Source organism: Ranitomeya variabilis, chromosome 8 (assembly GCF_051348905.1).
Source record: "Ranitomeya variabilis isolate aRanVar5 chromosome 8, aRanVar5.hap1, whole genome shotgun sequence".
Classification (NCBI taxonomy): domain Eukaryota; kingdom Metazoa; phylum Chordata; class Amphibia; order Anura; family Dendrobatidae; genus Ranitomeya; species Ranitomeya variabilis.
The window spans coordinates 91,448,270-91,468,147 of NC_135239.1; the positions used below are offsets into that span (position 1 = coordinate 91,448,270).

Here is a 19,878-nt window from a genome sequence, read left to right on the forward strand (position 1 = left end):
ACCTGGTAGACTGTTTGTTCCTGATGATTGGACCAGTAAAGTCATTTCTGAGGTTCATTCTTCTGCGTTGGCAGGTCATCCTGGAATCTTTGGTACCAGGGATTTGGTGGCAAGGTCCTTCTGGTGGCCTTCCCTGTCTCGAGATGTGCGAGGCTTCGTGCAGTCTTGTGACGTTTGTGCTCGGGCCAAGCCTTGTTGTTCTCGGGCTAGTGGATTGTTGTTGCCCTTGCCTATCCCGAAGAGGCCCTGGACGCACATCTCGATGGATTTTATTTCGGATCTTCCTGTTTCTCAGAAGATGTCTGTCATCTGGGTGGTGTGTGACCGTTTCTCTAAGATGGTCCATTTGGTTCCCCTGCCTAAGTTGCCTTCTTCTTCCGAGTTGGTTCCTCTGTTTTTTCAAAATGTGGTCCGTTTGCATGGTATTCCGGAGAATATCGTTTCTGACAGAGGAGCCCAATTCGTGTCTAGATTTTGGCGAGCATTCTGTGCTAGGATGGGCATAGATTTGTCTTTCTCGTCTGCTTTCCATCCTCAGACTAATGGCCAGACCGAGCGGACGAATCAGACCTTGGAGACATATTTGAGGTGTTTTGTGTCTGCAGATCAGGATGATTGGGTTGCTTTTTTGCCTTTAGCGGAGTTTGCCCTCAATAATCGGGCCAGCTCTGCCACCTTGGTGTCTCCTTTTTTCTGTAATTCGGGGTTTCATCCTCGATTTTCTTCTGGTCAGTTGGAATCTTCGGATTGTCCTCTAGTGGATGCTGTGGTGTAGAGGTTGCATCAGATTTGGGGGCAGGTAGTGGACAATTTGAAGTTGTCCCAGGAGAAGACTCAGCTTTTTGCCAACCGCCGGCGTCGGGTTGGTCCTCGGCTTTGTGTTGGGGACTTGGTGTGGTTGTCTTCTCGTTTTGTCCCTATGAGGGTTTCTTCTCCTAAGTTTAAGCCTCGGTTCATCGGCCCGTACAAGATATTGGAGATTCTTAACCCTGTGTCCTTCCGTTTGGACCTCCCTGCATCTTTTTCTATTCATAATGTTTTTCATCGGTCATTATTGCGCAGGTATGAGGTACCGGTTGTGCCTTCCGTTGAGCCTCCTGCTCCGGTGTTGGTTGAGGGCGAGTTGGAGTACGTTGTGGAAAAAATCTTGGACTCCCGTGTTTCCAGACGGAAACTCCAGTATCTGGTCAAATGGAAGGGATACGGTCAGGAGGATAATTCTTGGGTGACTGCCTCTGATGTTCATGCCTCCAATCTGGTCCGTGCCTTTCATAGGGCTCATCCTGATCGCCCTGGTGGTTCTGGTGAGGGTTCGGTGCCCCCTCCTTGAGGGGGGGTACTGTTGTGAATTTGGATTTTGGGCTCCCCCGGTGGCCACTGGTGGAATTTAACTGGTGTGCATCATCCCCTCTGTTCACCTGTTTCCATCAGGATGTGGGAGTCGCTATTTAGCCTTGCTCCTCTGTCACTTCCATGCCGGTCAACATTGTAATCAGAAGCCTTTCTGTGCATGTTCCTGCTGCTAGACAACTCCCAGCTAAGTTGGACTTTAGTCCTTGTTTGTTTTTGCATTTTGTTCCAGTTCACAGCTGTAGTTTCGTTTCTGTGTCTGGAAAGCTCTTGTGATCTGAAATTGCCACTCTGATGTTATGAGTTAATACTAGAGTCTTAAAGTAATTTCAGGATGGTATTTTGATAGGGTTTTCAGCTGACCATGAAAGTGCCCTTTCTGTCTTCCTGCTATCTAGTAAGCGGACCTCAATTTTGCTAAACCTATTTTCATACTACGTTTGTCTATTTCATCTAAAATCACCGCCAATATATGTGGGGGCCTCTGTCTGCCTTTCGGGGAAATTTCTCTAGAGGTGAGCCAGGACTATATTTTCCTCTGCCAGGATTAGTTAGTCCTCCGGCCGGCGCTGGGCGTCTAGGGATAAAACGTAGGCAAACGCTACCCGGCTACTGTTAGTTGTGCGGCAGGTTTAGTTCATGGTCAGTTTAGTTTCCATCCTTCCAAGAGCTAGTTCTTATGTTTGCTGGGCTATGTTCTCTTGCCATTGAGAACCATAACAGTGTACTATATGTATTGTATGTTGTATGTTGTATGCTGCATATTCAGTATGTACTGTATGTTATATGTTGTATGTTGTATGTACTGTATGTTATATGTTGTATGTATTGTATGTTGTATGTTCTGTATGTACTGTACATTATATGTTGTACTAGCTATTGAACCCGTTCTACGCCCGGGTGGCGAGCATTTATATTGGTATATGGCCTCCATCCTGGTATGTGCTGCTCTCATCTTGCTCTCCCATCCTGTCATGTGCTGCTCCATCCTGCATCCCCATCCTGTCATGTGCTGCTCCATCCTGCATCCCCATCCTGTCATGTGCTGCTCCATCCTGCATCCCCATCCTGTCATGTGCTCCCATCCTGCGCCCCATCCTGTCATGTGCTGCTTCATCCTGCATCCCCATCCTGTCATGTGCTGCTCCATCCTGCATCCCCATCCTGTCATGTGCTCCCATCCTGCATCCCCATCCTGTCATGTGCTGCTCCATCCTGCATCCCCATCCTGTCATGTGCTGCTCCATCCTGCATCCCCATCCTGTCATGTGCTCCCATCCTGCGCCCCATCCTGTCATGTGCTGCTTCATCCTGCATCCCCATCCTGTCATGTGCTCCCATCCTGCGCCCCCATCCTGTCATATGCTGCTCCATCCTACACCCCCATCCTGTCATGTGTGTGGCCCCATTCTGTCATGTGCTGTTCCCATTTTGTGCCCCCATTATGTCATGTGATGCTCCCATCCTGTGCCCCCATTCTGTCATGTGCTGCTCCCATCCTGCGCCCCATCCTGTCATGTGCTCCCATCCTGCACCCCAATCCTGTCATGTGCTGCTCCCATCGTGCACAATCATTCTGTCATGTGCTGCTGGCATCCTGTGCCCCTATTCTGTCATGTGCTGCTCCCATCCTGTGCCCCCATTCTGTTGTAATGTGCTGCACCCATTCTGCCTGTTCCTGTTTCCATTCTGCCATATGTTGCTCCCATCTTTCTCTCTCCGGCTCTACTGCCCAAGTGCGGCTGTGCTGAGTGCGGGCGGCTGTGCTGAGTGCAGGCGGCTGTGCTGAGTGCGGGCGGCTGTGCGTGGCGGTGGTGAGTGCGGGCGGCTGTGCTGAGTGCGGGCGGCTGTGCTGAGTGCGGGCGGCTGTGCTGAGTGCGGGCGGCTGTGCGTGGCGGTGGTGAGTGCTGGCGGCTGTGCGTCGCTGTGGTGAGTGCGGGTGGCTGTGCTGAGTGCGGGTGGCTGTGCGTGGCGGTGGTGAGTGCGGGCGGCTGTGCGTGGCGGTGGTGAGTGCGGGCGGCTGTGCGTGGCGGTGGTGAGTGCGAGCGGTTGTGCGTGGCGGTGGTGAGTGCGGGCGGCTGTTCGTGGCGGTGGTGAGTGTGGGCGGTTCTGCGTGGCGGTGCTGAGTGCGGGCGGCTGTGCTGAGTGCGGGTGGCTGTGCTGAGTGCGGGCAGCTGTGCTGAGTGCGGGCGGCTGTGCGTGGCTGTGGTGAGTGCAGGCGGCTGTGTTGAGTGCGGGCGGCTGTGCATGGCGGTGGTGAGTGCGGTCGGCTGTGCGTGGCGGTGGTGAGTGCGGGCAGCTGTGCGTGGCTGTGGTGAGTGCAGGCGGCTGTGCATGGCGGTGGTGAGTGCGGTCGGCTGTGCGTGGCGGTGGTGAGTGCGGGCAGCTGTGCGTGGCTGTGGTGAGTGCAGGTGGCTGTGCATGGCTGTGGTGAGTGTGGGCGGCTGTGCGTGGTGGTGGTGAGTGCGGGCGGCTGTGCGTGGCGGTGGTGAGTGTGGGCGGCTGTGCATGGTGGTGGTGAGTGCGGGCGGCTGTGCGTGGCGGTGGTGAGTGCAGGCGGCTGTGGTGAGTGTGGGCGGCTGTGCGTGGTGGTGCTGAGAGTGCGGGCGGCTGTGCTGGGGGACTGAGCAAGCGTGGACACCGGCGCCCTGTTGGGGTCAGGTGCCGGAGTCGCCGCTAGCTCAGGCCCCCGGCACTTGCTATATTTACCTGTCCCCCATTCCACCGCTCCGTCTTCTGGGTCCTCTCGCTGTGACTGTTCAGTCAGAGGGCAGCACGCATTAAGCGCGGCATTGCGCCCTCTTAACTGAACGTCACAGGCGTCCGCGCTTTCCGGCGCCATTTTCTTGAAGACACGCAGTGTGTCTTCAAGAAAATGGCGCCGGAAAGCGCTACTGCGCAGGCGCCGATTCCGGGAGCAGGGGGACATTCATGGCCCGGAATCGCGTCGGTGGAACGGGACAGGTAAGTATTGCATACTCACCCTCCTGGCTCGTCCCTGCTTCTCCGTTGGAGATCGCGGTGTGCGTTCAGCGCTTACGGCATACCACGATCTCCTGGGAGCGTCACTCTGTTGGGAACAGACTGCGCGGGCGCTTGCGCATGCGCAGTCTATAAAGGCTTCGGACAGAGTGACGCTCCCAGCGTTATATTATAGGTGTACTGCATGTTGTATGTTGTATGTACTGTATGTACTGTATGTTGCATGTACTGTATGTAGTATGTTCTGCATGTACTGTATGTTATATGTACTGTATGTACTGTATGTTGTATGTTGCATGTTCTGTATGTTGTATTTACTGTATGTTATATGTTGTAGGCACTGTAAGCGCTGTATGTTGTATGTACTGTGTGTACTGAATGTTGTATGTACTGTATGTTGTATGTACTGTATGTTGCATGTTCTGTAAATTGTATGTACTGTATGTACTGTATGCTGTATGTACTGTGTGTACTATATGTTGTATGTACTGTGTGCACTGTATGTTGTATGTACTGTAGTTGAAGCGCCCCCACACCGCGCAGGGCCGAGGGGCACCCGGAGCCGGGCCTCTGAGAGTCTCAGTCCAGTTCTGGGGTTGTCACGGTGGCTAGACCCAGTCCGTGGCCCTGTCTGTCAGTGGGGGACGTCCAGTACAATAAGTGGTGTTGTAACGGTGCAGTTGTGGGGTGCAGGTCGCGGTAAATAACGAGGACACCAGGTTGCAGTCTCTTTACCTCTTTACTGGAGATCTCTGAGTCCTCAGTCCAGAATACGGCTCACCAGGCTGCGCAAGTCCGGCCGGTCCAATGACACTTCCAGAGTTCTCTTCACAGGAGGAAATCTGTGCCTTCCCCCTAGCGCTATGTGTTGTAGTCCTTCCCTGCTGCGCTTACGGAAAGTACCCCACAACTGTTGTGTCTGTTTCTTAAGTTCCCTCACAACTCGACTAGATGATGTTCTGCTAATCCTCCGTCCCTCCCTGAGGTTCGGGTAGGAACGGCACCCGTTTGACGGGTAGGCCTGGAGTTCTTCCGGGACCCTAGAGACGCCCCTCTCCCGCAATTGCCTCCCAAGACTTCATAGGTGATTTGAGTTAGACAGCCCGCCTGAGACTGACTGTCCTGCCGCTGTTTGGAGTATTGCTTGAAGCTGAATGTTATTCTACTCCCTCGGCGTTCCGGCCACCGGTAGTGCGCCTCAGTAGGATGTTGCTTCAGTCTTACAGCACGACTCCTACTGGTATTTCTCCTTTGCGTGATCCCGTTTCTCACTCAGCACAATCTATCTCTCTGCTAATCCTTTCTTGGGCACCGCCGCTACCCGGAGCAGGCACGGTCCCGTTACGTTCGTTCTCGTTGCCAAGCCTCTGTCAGGATCCCACCCCTGACAGAGACCCTACTGTATCTTCCCCTACAACACCCTCTGCCACAAGGTGTTGCCTGGTTCCAACCCAGTCAGCTTTCTGATCTAACTTCCTGCCTGACCCCCAGTTTACCCACTATGGTGGGGAGTGGCCTAATGAATAGCACCCTTAGCTCCCCCCGGAGGCCCGGCTGTGAAATGTATTGGTGTCTGTGATACCTGATCAGATGAACTCCTTCAGTGCCATCGGACGCACCATAGCTCCCCATAGTGGCGGAGCCACAGTACTGCAACAACCAGGACTCTGGGGCGCTGCACTCCCCCCCTGGTTAAACACAGTACTCCGGGACTGGGAAGAAAACAACAATACAAGTTTAGCAAAAAGACATACAATTTTGTTGAGTGCAATAACAATAAGTATACTTGAACAGGCTTCCCTTTATGGGAGGTAAGGACACTTGAACGTTACAAACATGGTTAAATAACATAGCAACATGCTATAAATAACTCTTCTTACCCAACCGGGTATTCTACTAAGTGCAAAAATTGCTGAACAATACTTTAACGTTGCCTTTAAGGACATACACTCTGTATCCACTAAAGACCTTCCTATAATCACATTATAAGGTAATTAAACTTTTTCATTCTCCTTCTTTAAATCTGCAGGACCGCCTGTCCTATCGGCACCAGACCTACTGCCTCTCCTTTCTGTTACAGGACCGCCCCGTTCAGCCAGGGCCTACCGCCTTTTCAACTTCTATACACAGTATAGATCATAACATTACTTTCAGTTTTAGAAGCACTGAGCCATCTACGTATGGCTCCTAGGAGGACTCACTACCTAACCCCTACGGGTTCACTTTCTGTCCTCTGTAACACATTATTAACTCTTTCTTTACAATAAACTAACTTTCTATGGAGGACTCAGGGTTTACCTTCTATCCCCACTTTCTATCAACATTATCAATCATCCCTTTTCTTCCGAGAAACATCATCATCATTTCTTCACAATTAACTGGTTGGATACATATAACTTTCTCATGTACACATTATCATCACTTTCTTTCATCGAACATTATTGCTACCTGTCTTAAAGCAATATCACCGTTTAAGTGCAACAATTGAACATCCCCTTTAAGAAGGGACCAAGTCTCTATGAGGTAGCATTTCTTCTCAAGCTACCAGTCCTTACTCAGCAAAGGTTCCAGTGTGGTATCTTCACAAAGAGTCCTTCTTTAAGTAAAACCAGTAGGGAGCACCTTTAATAAGGTGCTAACTATATACAAAAAGTTCGCATCATGCACTGTTCATGATTACAGCAGTTCTTTTCAACTAAAAACTTGGGCAAAAACTTTAGAAAAACAACCAAAAACAAACAATAGGGATCCCGGGTCAACAAAGGGATCCCTTTAAAAAGTTAACCCTGAACGGGTTTAGCAGCAAACAGTAAGTAAAGGGAGAACTATTTACATTGTCAAAGCATTCATGCTTACTCATTTTGGCGCAGCAGGTGGTTTCCTCCCGGGCCTCACCAGGCCAACGGGCCGCGCTGCCTCACCAGGGAGTGGCTCTGGTCCCAGCAACGACAAGATCCCTCGCCGGGATGCTCTTCTCACCCAGGATCCTGCACACCCCCAAGGCACATGGTGGGTCTGGGTTCTCTGCTGTTCTGCCGGGTCAGGTTCTTTGGCCTTTTCGGCGGGAGGTTCATCGTCGGATGTTTCAGCGGTGGCCTGGAGCGCAACGCATCGCTGGACGCCCCGTGCCATCCAGCCAGCTTCGCCTGTTGCTCTCCTCCACCGGGTGTAAGTCACGGCATCACCGGGCTCCAGGTCGCAAGCAAACCTCCCTCCGCAGTGCTCGACCTCCTTCCGGTCCACGTGGACTTGTAGCGGCTCCCCGATCTCCTGGATAACCCCTCTTCCATATCGGGGGTTAAAGGAGACCACCACACCCCAGTGGGACGATGGGACCTCCGCGACAGTGGTCAAATCAATCTGGGCTGCCGGTTGCGGGCGGTTCCGCCATGCAGCCATCATGCGCCGCAGGTGCTCAGCCTCTGGCAGGATCTTCATGCCCTGTGCCTGCAGCGTACCTTCAGCCGCGGCCGGGTGAGAAGGAACAGGGGACACCGGAGATAGGTGGACTTCTGTGGGCCGACCCAGCCGAGCAAGCATGCGAGCATCGGCCTCCACGCGTCGTGCTATCTGGCGAGCCTCGGCTGCAGCTACACACTCCTCCGATGGTGGCAAGGGGGATCGGCCCACCGGTAGCTCCGTGAGGGTCAGTTCCCGCAACGCTGGTGCATCTGGGGCTGTGTCAGGCGGTGCAGCCTCAGGCTGGCTCGGATCAGTCACCCGCGGGATTCTCGGTGTCGCCATCTTTGCTCCTTCTTCGGTGTCTTCTTCCCGCGGTCTCTTTCACGGGCGGCCCCGTCTCCATGGTCTCCACCCTCCAAACAGGATTAGGAGGCGGACCTCGGCTGTTGACGGACACGTCCTCAGGACCAAGAAATGTTTAGACTGGGCGGCCATTGTCTTTCGCGCTCTCTAGCTTGTCTACGCCTACTCCACACCCCTCTTCTTCTCCTGCGCCTCTCCTCAGCGCTGCAATGGCGGCGGTTTTGGCGGTTAATGGCACAGCACAGTCTTTCAATAAAGTACAGTCCAAGCACAATAAGTCACAGTCCCAAGGCACACATGACCTGATTCTTCAGGCTTAAGTACATCCTGTTCGTGACGCCAAGTTGAAGCGCCCCCACACCGCCGCAGGGCCGAGGGGCACCCGGAGCCGGGCCTCTGAGAGTCTCAGTCCAGTTCTGGGGTTGTCACGGTGGCTAGACCCGGTCCGTGGCCCTGTCTGTCAGTGGGGGACGTCCAGTACAATAAGTGGTGTTGTAACGGTGCAGTTGTGGGGTGCAGGTCGCGGTAAATAACGAGGACACCAGGTTGCAGTCTCTTTACCTCTTTACTGGAGATCTCTGAGTCCTCAGTCCAGAATACAGCTCACCAGGCTGCGCAAGTCCGGCCGGTCCAATGACACTTCCAGAGTTCTCTTCACAGGAGGAAATCTGTGCCTTCCCCCTAGCGCTATGTGTTGTAGTCCTTCCCTGCTGCGCTTACGGAAAGTACCCCACAACTGTTGTGTCTGTTTCTTAAGTTCCCTCACAACTCGACTAGATGATGTTCTGCTAATCCTCCGTCCCTCCCTGAGGTTCGGGTAGGAACGGCACCCGTTTGACGGGTAGGCCTGGAGTTCTTCCGGGACCCTAGAGACGCCCCTCTCCCGCAATTGCCTCCCAAGACTTCATAGGTGATTTGAGTTAGACAGCCCGCCTGAGACTGACTGTCCTGCCGCTGTTTGGAGTATTGCTTGAAGCTGAATGTTATTCTACTCCCTTGGCGTTCCGGCCACCGGTAGTGCGCCTCAGTAGGATGTTGCTTCGGTCTTACAGCACGACTCCTACTGGTATTTCTCCTTTGCGTGATCCCGTTTCTCACTCAGCACAATCTATCTCTCTTCTAATCCTTTCTTGGGCACCGCCGCTACCCGGAGCAGGCACGGTCCCGTTACGTTCGTTCTCGTTGCCAAGCCTCTGTCAGGATCCCACCCCTGACAGAGACCCTACTGTATCTTCCCCTACAACACCCTCTGCCACAAGGTGTTGCCTGGTTCCAACCCAGTCAGCTTTCTGATCTAACTTCCTGCCTGACCCCCAGTTTACCCACTATGGTGGGGAGTGGCCTAATGAATAGCACCCTTAGCTCCCCCCGGAGGCCCGGCTGTGAAATGTATTGGTGTCTGTGATACCTGATCAGATGAACTCCTTCAGTGCCATCGGACGCACCATAGCTCCCCATAGTGGCGGAGCCACAGTACTGCAACGACCAGGACTCTGGGGCGCTGCATATGTACTATATGTTGCATGTAGTATGCATTGCATGTTGTATGTTGCATGCAATGTATGTTGTATGTACTGTATGTTGTATGTAGAATGTACTGTATGTACTGTATATGTATGTATGTGTTTTTGTTTTAAGCATTCAACACATTAGCCGGATGATTGGACTACTACTGCCCCATCATTGGCTAATGTGTCAATCACTGTCACTGTAGCAGGCATAGCCGGATGGGACTTGTAGTCCCATCGGACGATGCCTGCACAAACACACACACAGAGGCCCACCCCACACACAGACCCGGACAGACCCCCGGACAGCCTGGACAGTGCCGCACAAACTCCCGGACAGCTACAGACAGTGCTGCACAGCCCCGGACAGCCCACAGACCCCTGGACAGCCCTGCTGACCTGCACACAGCCCCGACATACCCCACACACAGACACGCAGATTCCGCCCGCACACATACACGCACACAGTCACCGCCCACACTCCGCCCACACACTTCCCTCCTCCCGGGCCGCATTGTTTCTCACACTCACATCTGCAGCAAAACCGCTGATCTTTTTCACATCTGTGGCTTTGCTGTGGATGTGCCCAACTCAATGCAAGTCAATGGGTGCAGAAACGCTGCAGATCCGCACAAAGAATTGACATGCTGCGGATAAAACACCACTGCATTTTTTTCCACAGCATGTGCACAGCGGATTTGGTTTTCCATAGTTTTACATGGTACTGTACACCACATGGAAAACTGCTGCGGATCTGCAGCGTCAAAAAGCTGCGGATCCGTGGGTAAATCCACAACGTGTGCACACAGCCTATAGGTGGCGGTCCGAGGCTGAAACCCATCTTGATAGATTGCCCTAACATTGCCATTATTATTGACAGACACATTTGCAGCATCTTAAAATTTACCAAGGATTTTTTTTTTTTAATACTGCTTCATCTGTCTACTGGAGTGTGATTGTTGTGACACATTTAAAAGAAAGTTGCATCTATACAGGAATTTAAAGTGTAGAGATTCAGCAGTCCATGTCCGCCTTATACTCTAGAGCAAATATCACCAAATTTTGGTGGAAATAGTTTAAAATATATCCCACAGTGGATTAGAAATTAGTTTGCCACTATATGTACAAAATGTAGGTGAAAAATCATTAATAAATATTGGTCATTACGTTTATAAATTCACTTTCATCACCAAGACACTGAAAATTTTTAAAAGTTTAGATTTCAAATACCTCCTTTACATTGGCCTTTAGCAATTTGCCACCAAGTGCCTTCAATACACGCCATTTTAATGAGTCCATCCTGAGTGTATCCGGGAAGGCAGGCAAAATTTGCAACCTTACCAGGTGGGTAAGTTTCTTCATTCCATTCACCTTGTAATTGAGCTTCTTTTATGTTGTCAGGCTTTTGACAACGATCTACAGTAAGAGAACATAGATAAAAAATATTTAAAACATTTTCTTGATTATGCAAGCAAGTGAAATAATGAACAACGGAATTGTATTATGTTATGTTAATGTACTTCTCAATTGTTGCAGTGATTTATAAGTGTACTGTAAAAACCATTGCTTGCTGCAGGAGTGTGGGATAACAAAGGGTTAGCAATAGTGATGATCGAATAGTAAAATATTCGGATCCAGGAAAATCGGCACAAATAATTTCTATTATTAATTCATACCAAATAACCAATCCAATGCAAGTCAATGGGAAATCTCAATATTTTTCTGCTGAACCCAACAAACAGGTCTGGGGGCATGAGAAAAAAGCTGAAATGGATGGGAAAGAGATAAAACTAAATGGGAACAGCATGGATAAGATGCCTGCATGCCTTTCTGACTCACATATGGTATATGGGAATAATGTTGTCAGACTATTGGGTCAGTTTTACGGATTTTTAACCCCTTTCTGACATATGACGTACAATCCCGTCGAGGTGGGGTGGGCCCGTATGACCACCGATGGGATAGTACGTCATATGCGATCGGCCACGCTCACGGGGGGAGCGCGGCCGGGTGTCAGCTGACTATCGCAGCTGAGATCCGGCATTATGTGTGCCAGGAGCGGTCACGGACTGCCCCCGGCACACTAACCCCCAGCACACTGCGATCAAACATGATTGCAGCGTTCCGGCGGTACAGGGAAGCATAGCGCACGGAGGGGGCTCCCTGCGTGCTTCCCTGAAACCCCCGGAGCAACGCGATGTGATCGCATTGCTCCGAGGGTCTCCTACCTCCTCCTTCCTGCAGGCCACGGATCCAAAATGGCCACGGGGCTGCATCCGGGACCTGCAGGGAGGTGGTTGACCAGCTATAAACAATATGCTAGGTTGCGGGATGGAAAAAACACTTATGAATAACAAAAAGGCAACCAAGCAAAAAGAGGTACCAGAGCTGAAATAATTTTATTAAAGTGTCAAATACACAAAAAAGCAATAATCAAACATGAACAAAAACAGTGAAGGAGAAAAAGAAAACATGCCAACAGATACCAACAGCCAACACGATGTTGATAAGTGGCTGGGGAAGGACACAACAAGTCCAGATGACCTGAGCACAACCCTAGCGGAAAACGCCCAAAATGATACTGATGGCAATGAAAGTAAATACTGAATTTGCACACTGAACAAATAAAATTGCCCAGAAAAAGACAAGGTGATAATGATATCAGTGCACACTAAGGAGCACCTCCAGAAGGATAAAGTAGATGCTAAGGTAGCAAATAAATCCAAGGAGAAACTCCAACTAATCAGGTGCCATTAAAGCCTGTGCAAACTCAGAATGGGGCATACAAATCCGTCCGGTGCTTCACCACCAGTCCTAGGCACAAAATGTGTATGCTGGATAAATAGCCAATATATTACCTTGGGACATGGCGGGCACCGGGCTCCGGCGTGGTGTGGACAGGAGAGGGCCTTCTGGAGGTGCTCCTTAGTGTGCACTGATATCATTATCACCTTGTCTTTTTCTGGGCAATTTTATTTGTTCAGTGTGCAAATTCAGTATTTACTTTCATTGCCATCAGTATCATTTTGGGCGTTTTCCGGTAGGGTTGTGCTCAGGTCATCTGGACTTGTTGTGTCCTTCCCCAGCCACTTATCAACATCGTGTTGGCTGTTGGTATCTGTTGGCATGTTTTCTTTTTCTCCTTCACTGTTTTTGTTCATGTTTGATTATTGCTTTTTTGTGTATTTGACACTTTAATAAAATTATTTCAGCTCTGGTACCTCTTTTTGCTTGGTTGCCTTTTTGTTATTCATAAGTGTTTTTTCCATCCCGCAACCTAGCATATTGTTTATAGGTTTACATGTTATGGCATAGAGGTAAGCCCTCTGCTGGCCAGGAGGGTATTTTTTCGGTTAAGGTGGCTTACCAGCGCCTGCTCAGAGCAGTGCACAGCAAAGTGTCAGATCAGCGATCTTACACTATAACATGATGCCCCATGGCAATGTTATAGTGTAAAAAAAAAATATTCACATGTGTAAAAAAAAATAATAAAAAAAATTCCTAAAAAAAATATATATATATATATATATATATATATATAGTTCCAATAAATACATTTCTTTATCTAAATAAAAGAAAAAACAATAAAAGTACACATATTTAGTATTGTCGCGTCCGTAATGACCCGACCTATAAAACTGTCCCACTAGTTAACCCCTTCAGTGAACACCGTAAAAAAAAAAAAAAAAAAAAGGCGAGGCAAAAAACAACGCTTTATTATCATACCGCCAAACAAAAAGTGGAATAACACACGGTCAAAAAGACGGATATAAATAACCATGGTACCGGTGAAAACGTCATCTTGTCCCGCAAAAAACGAGCCGCAATACAGCATCATCAACAAAAACATAAAAAGATATAGTCCTCAGAATAAAGCGATGAAAAAATAATTATTTTTTCTATAAAATAGTTTTTATCATATAAAAGCGCCAATACACAAAAAAATGATATAAATGAGGTATCGCTGTAATCGTACTGACCCGAAGAATAAAACTGCTTTATCCATTTTACCAAGCACGGAACGGTATAAACGCCCCCCCCCCCCAAAGAAATTCATGAATAGCTGGTTTTTGGTAATCCTGCCTCACAAAAATCGGAATAAAAAGGGATCAAAATATGTTACGTGCCTGAAAATGTTACCAATAAAAATGTCTACTCGTCCCGCAAAAAACAACACCTCTAAAGACTCTGTGGACTAAAATATGGAAAAATTATAGCTCTCAAAATGTGGTAAAGCAAAAAATATTTTTTGCAATAAAAAGCGTCTCTTAGTGTGTGACGGCTGCCAATCATAAAAATCCGCTAAATAACCCGCTATAAAAGTAAATCAAACCCCCCTTCATCACCCCCTTAGTTAGGGAAAAATTAAAAAATTAGGGTTAGGGCTAGGGTTACGGTTAGGACTAGGGTTTGGGCTAGGATTAGGTTTAGGGCTAGGATTAGGGTTAGCGCCTGGGTTAGGGTTAGGGCTAGGGTTAGGGCTAGGGTTAGGGTTAGGGCTAGGGTTAGGGATAGGGCTAGGGTTAGGATTAGGGCTAGAGTTAAGGCTACAGTTAAGGTTGGGGCTAAAGTTAGGGTTAGGGTTGGGGCTAAAGTTAGGTTTAGGGTTTGGATTACTTTTACGGTTGGGATTAGGGTTGGGATTAGGGTTAGGGGTGTGTCAGGGTTAGGGGTATAGTTAGGGTTACCGTTAGGATTAGGGTTAGGTGTGTGTTTGGATTAGGGTTTGAGTTATAATTGGGGGGTTTCCACTGTTTAGGCACATCAGGAGCTCTCCAAATGCAACATGGTGTCCCATCTCAATTCCAGTGAATTTTGCACTGAAAAGTCAAATGGCGCTCCTTCCCTTCCAAGCTCTGCCATGCGCACAAACAGTGGTTTACCCTCACATATGGGGGTATCAGCATACTCAGGACAAATTGTACAACAACTTTTGGGGTCCAATTTCTACTCTTACCCTTGAGAAAATAAAAATTTGGGGCGAAAAGATCATTTTTGTGAAAAAATATGATTTTTTATTTTTACGGCTCTGCATTATAAACTTCTGTGAAGCACTTGGTGGGTCAAAATGCTCACACCACACATCTAGATGGTAAAATCGGCGCAGCGCAGGACATTGGTGCAGGCCTGTCCTTCAAACTGAACCTTCCCTGTGTGCCGCTCTGGGCAGTTTTCCCCTCATGCCCCCAAGAAGGGGTATGAAGCTCAGTGATATGTTGGTAAGGAGTCATTACATCCCTGCCCCTACCAACTTCTTTGGTACAGGTAGTCCCTCTCCGGGATACATTCCGTGTGGGCATTGTCTTGCCTGCGCTAATGTCCTGCGCTGCGCCGATTTTACTTTGAGTGATGGCTCTAGAGTGTTTCAGATCAGACAACCATATAACCTGTGGCACTACCAACGTTATATACTACGCCACCTGTCCGTGCCCGAAGATATACATTGGTCTAACCACTCGCGAACTCAGAGTTCGTGTACAGGAGCATGTGCGGGACATTGGCGCGGCCAGGACAGTGTCCCCTTTGACGAACTTGAAAAAAATACCCCAACATTTTCGGTTACATCATAATTGCAATGAGAAGTTGCTTTCAGTTAGGGGGATTGATGTACTGCATTTGGGCATTAGAGGTGGTGACAACAAAAAACGGCTAGCACAGATAGAAACTAAATGGATTGTTTTGCTTGATATGATGACCCCTAGAGGTTTAAACAAGTTTTTGAGTTTTGCCTCTTATTTCTAGTATGCTGTTTCCTTGGTTCTCTGATTTGTTCATGTTATCTCTCATCATTGTCCTTCCGGTTTAATTTTTGTTTTTGTTTTTATATTTATCTCGCTTTTAACTTTGCCTTTTTTTCTTTTATTATCAGTAATATTGTCCATCTACAGGTCCTTCATTGGTCTCTCCCCTTCCCTCTATTCTTGTTGGAACTAACATATCACTATCCTGGCCACCTGAAAAGCATGGATGCCCCTTTTGGACAAGAACTGGCAGCTCATCGTCCGCCTGATGTACATGGAACTCTATGCATTGCCCCACGAGACTATAATTGTTGGATGTAAATTGATCCCTTGATACACTGTTCTGCAGGACTTTATTAACTGTGTACAGTGGCCAGTATACAACTTATACCATGTGCATGTATGTGGCAATATATCATCATTCTTTGTGTAGCTGCCAGTATCTTTGTAGCAACCTCCCTTCTTAGGTGGCTATGTGCCTCTTCACGTGTGTCTTTAATCTGTAATGTAATCTGTGCCATCTTGCTGAATTATACTTGTTTGTTGCTGCCTTTATTGTTCGTAATGTGGGTATAGCATTTGCGGTCGCATGTTGCCAATTTATTTGTGGCCTCTGTTGTTGTTTGCAACATGCGCTCCCTTGTGGCCATGCGCATCGCCCTGTGTGCGGGCGGCTCTGGCATGTGGGCGGGCGACTGCAATGCCTTGTGCACTGTCTGCGGGAATTATTACTGGGGCATGCGCACTTGGTGTTGATGCCTGGCCCCCATGCTGGACCTGCCGGTCACAGCACGCATGCGCCGCCAGCGCCACTATGATTGGCCGTCAGCTGACATGTGATCAGGGTCAGGGGTGGTTATTAGAAGGTCCTAGTCGCCTGGCCCCCATGCCGGACCTGCCGGTCGCGGCACGCATGCGCCGCCGGTGCCATTATGATTGGCCATCATCTGACATGTGACCAGGGTCAGGGGGGGTTATTAGAAGGTCCTAGTTGCTCTATCCCATATCCCCTTGAGGAAGCGGCGTGTTAGCGCTGCAAAACACGCATCAGGGCTATTTCACCGGCGGGTCCCCTCTCCTCGGCACCCCCTTGTGTTGGTAAGTCTATTTCTTTTCCATTTTGATGCGGTATGGACTATTCATTACTGCTACTCCAGTCCAGCGCATGTGCTCGAACCATCGGGCACATTATTGATATCTAGGCTTGCCTTGTTATTATTACTTTACACATGGAGTTTTTGTTTTCTCCTATGGTGTAGTTATGATTTAGTATTGGGGTGGCTGGGGGGTGGTTTTCCCCTTTCCATCTTCGATTGGAATACGTGCATCTATTGTATTACTGTTGTCTATTTTTAATATTGTACTAATAAAGATTGTTTATATATATCTTAAACCACATGCTCCCTGTCCTCCTATTTTCATAATTACATACATACAGTACAGAACAAAAGTTTGGACACATCTTCTCATTTAAAGATTTTTCTGTATTTTCATGACTATGAAAATTGTACATTCACATTGAAGACTATGAACTATGAATTAACACATGTGGAATTATATACTTAACAAAAAAGTGTGAAAAAACTGAAATTATGTCTTATGTTCTAGGTTCTTCAAAGTAGCCACCTTTTGCTTTGATGACTGCTTTGCACACTCTTGGCATTCTCTTGATGAGCTTCAAGAGATAGTCACCGGAAAAGGTATTCCAACAATCTTGAAGGAGTTCCCAGAGATGCTTAGCACTTGTTGGCCCTTTTGCTTTCACTATGCAGTCCAGCTCACCCCAAACCATCTCGATTGGGTACAAGTCTGGTGACTGTGGAGGCCAGGTCATCTGGCATAGCACCCCATCACTCTCCTTCTTGGTCAAATAGCCCTTAGACAACCTGGAGGTGTGTTTGGGGTCATTGTCCTGATGAAAAATAAATGATGGTCCAACTAAACGCAAACCGGATGGAATAGCATGCCACTGCAAGATGCTGTGGTAGCCATGCTGGTTCAGTATGCCTTCAATTTTGAATAAATCCCCAACATTGTCACCAGCAAAGCACCCCACACCATCACACCTCATCCTCCATGCTTCACGCTGGGAACCAGGCATGTAGAGTCCATGCGTCGCACAAAGACACGGTGGTTGGAACCAAAGATGTCAAATTTGGACTCATCAGACCAAAGCACAGATTTCCACTGGTCTAATGTCCATTCCTTGTGTTCTTTAGCCCAAACAAGTTTCTCCTTCTTGTTGCCTGTCCTTAGCAGTGGTTTCCTAGCAGCTATTTTACCATGAAGGCCTGCTCCACAAAGTCTCCTGTTAACAGTTGTTGTAGAGATGTGTCTGCTGCTAGAACTCTGTGTGGCATTGACCTGGTCTCTAAACTGAGCTGCTGTTACCCTGCAATTTCTGAGGTTGGTGACTAGGATAAACGTATCCTCAGAAGCAGAGGTGACTCTTGGTCTTCCTTTCCTGGTGCGGTCCTCATGTGAGCCAGTTTCTTTGCAGCGCTTGATGGTTTTTGCCACTGCACTTGGAGACACTTTCCAAGTTTTCCCAATTTTTCGGACTGACTGACCTTCATTTCTTAAAGTAATGATGGCTACTTGTTTTTTTTTACTTAGCTGCTTTTTTGTTGCCATAATACAAATTCTAGCAGTCTATTGAGTAGGACTATCAGCTTTGTATCCACCAAACTTCTGCACAACACAACTGATGGTCCCCAACCCCATTTATAAGGCAAGAAATCCCAATCATTAAACCTGCTAGGGCACACCTGTGAAGTGAAAACCATTCCTGGTGACTATCTCTTGAAGCTCATTAAGAGAATGCTAAGAGTGTGCAAAGCAGTCATCAAAGCAAAAGGTGGCTACTTTGAAGAACCTAGAATATAATACATAATTTCAGTCGTTTTACACTTTTTTGTTAAGTATATAATTCCACATGTGTTAATTCATAGTTTTGATGCCTTCAGTGTGAATGTACAATTTTCATAGTCATGAAAATACAGAAAAATCTTTAAATGAGAAGGTGTGTCCAAACTTTTGGTCTGTACTGTATATAACGCAAAATAAAAATAAACAAAAAAAATATCTCCCCTTTAGCATATGTTTACACAGAGCGTTTTGACTTCAGTTTTTCCTTTATCATTTGTGAGGCCTCTCACTCCTACATTTGGGAGATCCCTCCCTCATGCCAAAAGATAGCAAGATAATGGAATAAATATTCCCCATCCCTTTATCATGCCATTTCAAACATGCAAATTTTAATTTTGGGCTTTGCTTGCCACCACCACCATGTCCACCACCATGTCATTATGCGGCCCTCGCTTACAATTTGCAAAGTGCAGCAGGTACAGTGACACCAGAGTTTGGTAAAGGCCCTCTCAGGTGACCCTGTATCAAAAAAAAATTGGGGAGAGCTCTCACTCCTACATTTGTGAGGTCAATCCTTCATGCCAAATAGATAGCAAGATAGTGGAATACCTATTCTCCATCTCTTTACAATTCCATTTCAAACATGCCCATTTGATTTTGGGTTTTGCCCGCCACCACCACCATGTCCACCACCATGTCATTATGTGGCCCTCACTTACAATTTGCAGAGTGCCAGCAGGTGCCATGAAACCTGAGTTTATTAAGGGCCCTCATGTGGCCCTGTATCATACATTTGGTAGAGCTCTCACTCCTACATTTGGGAGGGCTCTCCCTCATGCCAGATAATTAGCAATACATATTCCTCATAAATTGACAATGCCATTTCAAACAGGCCCATATGAGCTTTGGGCTTTGCCTGCCACAACCACCATGTCCACTGCCATGTCATTATGCGGCCCTCTCTTTTCATTTTCAGAGGTCCACCAAGTGCTATGAAACCTGCGTTTTGTAAGGTCCACAGTTCACTTTTGCCATTGGATCCAAATGGAACAACTGTCATAGTAGGTGAAGCCGCTGTAAGGTGAATATAATGCAGGAGATGTGTGAGCTGTATAATCAGTGTCAGTAAAATAGTTTCTACCAGACACCAAAAGCATTAGAATTAAATTCAGAATACAGTGTATGTAAGAGAGGGCCTGTATTGTGGTCAGTCTGTTGGGCCTGAAACCCATGTCAAGAACATGTACAAGCCTCATTTTACTTGGAAGCAGGCTCCTCAAGGAAAAGAGACAGAAGTGCCATTGACCAATCTGAAAAAGCCTACGGACGTCTTCTGGAAACTACCAAACTAGACAGAATGTATTTTAGCATGGTTTTGAGCAACAATGGAGTAATTACAGGATATGTCCCACAGAGTGTCGATGTCTGTGGAGTGTATTACTCAGGTGACAGGCAGTGCAACCGAGCTCAGGTAAAGGCCCTAGTGTGGCAACGACCATGTTCCAGTATGTGTAAGACCAGAGTCACACTCAACGTATAAAAAAATCGGTCCGATTTTGAGGGCCGAGAATCGCATGAGTGTTCTCCGTATGGTCATCCGTGTGTAATCCGTATGCAATGCGATGATGCGATACTCAAATCTAGTATCCTTATGACCAGCGTTG

General features: G+C 48.0%; 1 protein-coding gene across 3 annotated transcripts in view; it reads right to left on the bottom strand.

Annotated features, from left to right (window-relative positions):
* The window catches only part of LOC143787636 (complement factor H-related protein 4-like), a 533,302-nt gene that overhangs the window by 407,263 nt on the left and 106,161 nt on the right, over window positions 1-19,878 (bottom strand). For all 3 annotated transcript variants that reach the window (XM_077276561.1, XM_077276560.1, XM_077276559.1), the window contains exon 2: window positions 10,836-11,021. In XM_077276561.1, the coding sequence (XP_077132676.1) occupies window positions 10,836-11,021 (186 nt within the window). The remainder of the gene's footprint in view (window positions 1-10,835; window positions 11,022-19,878) is intronic.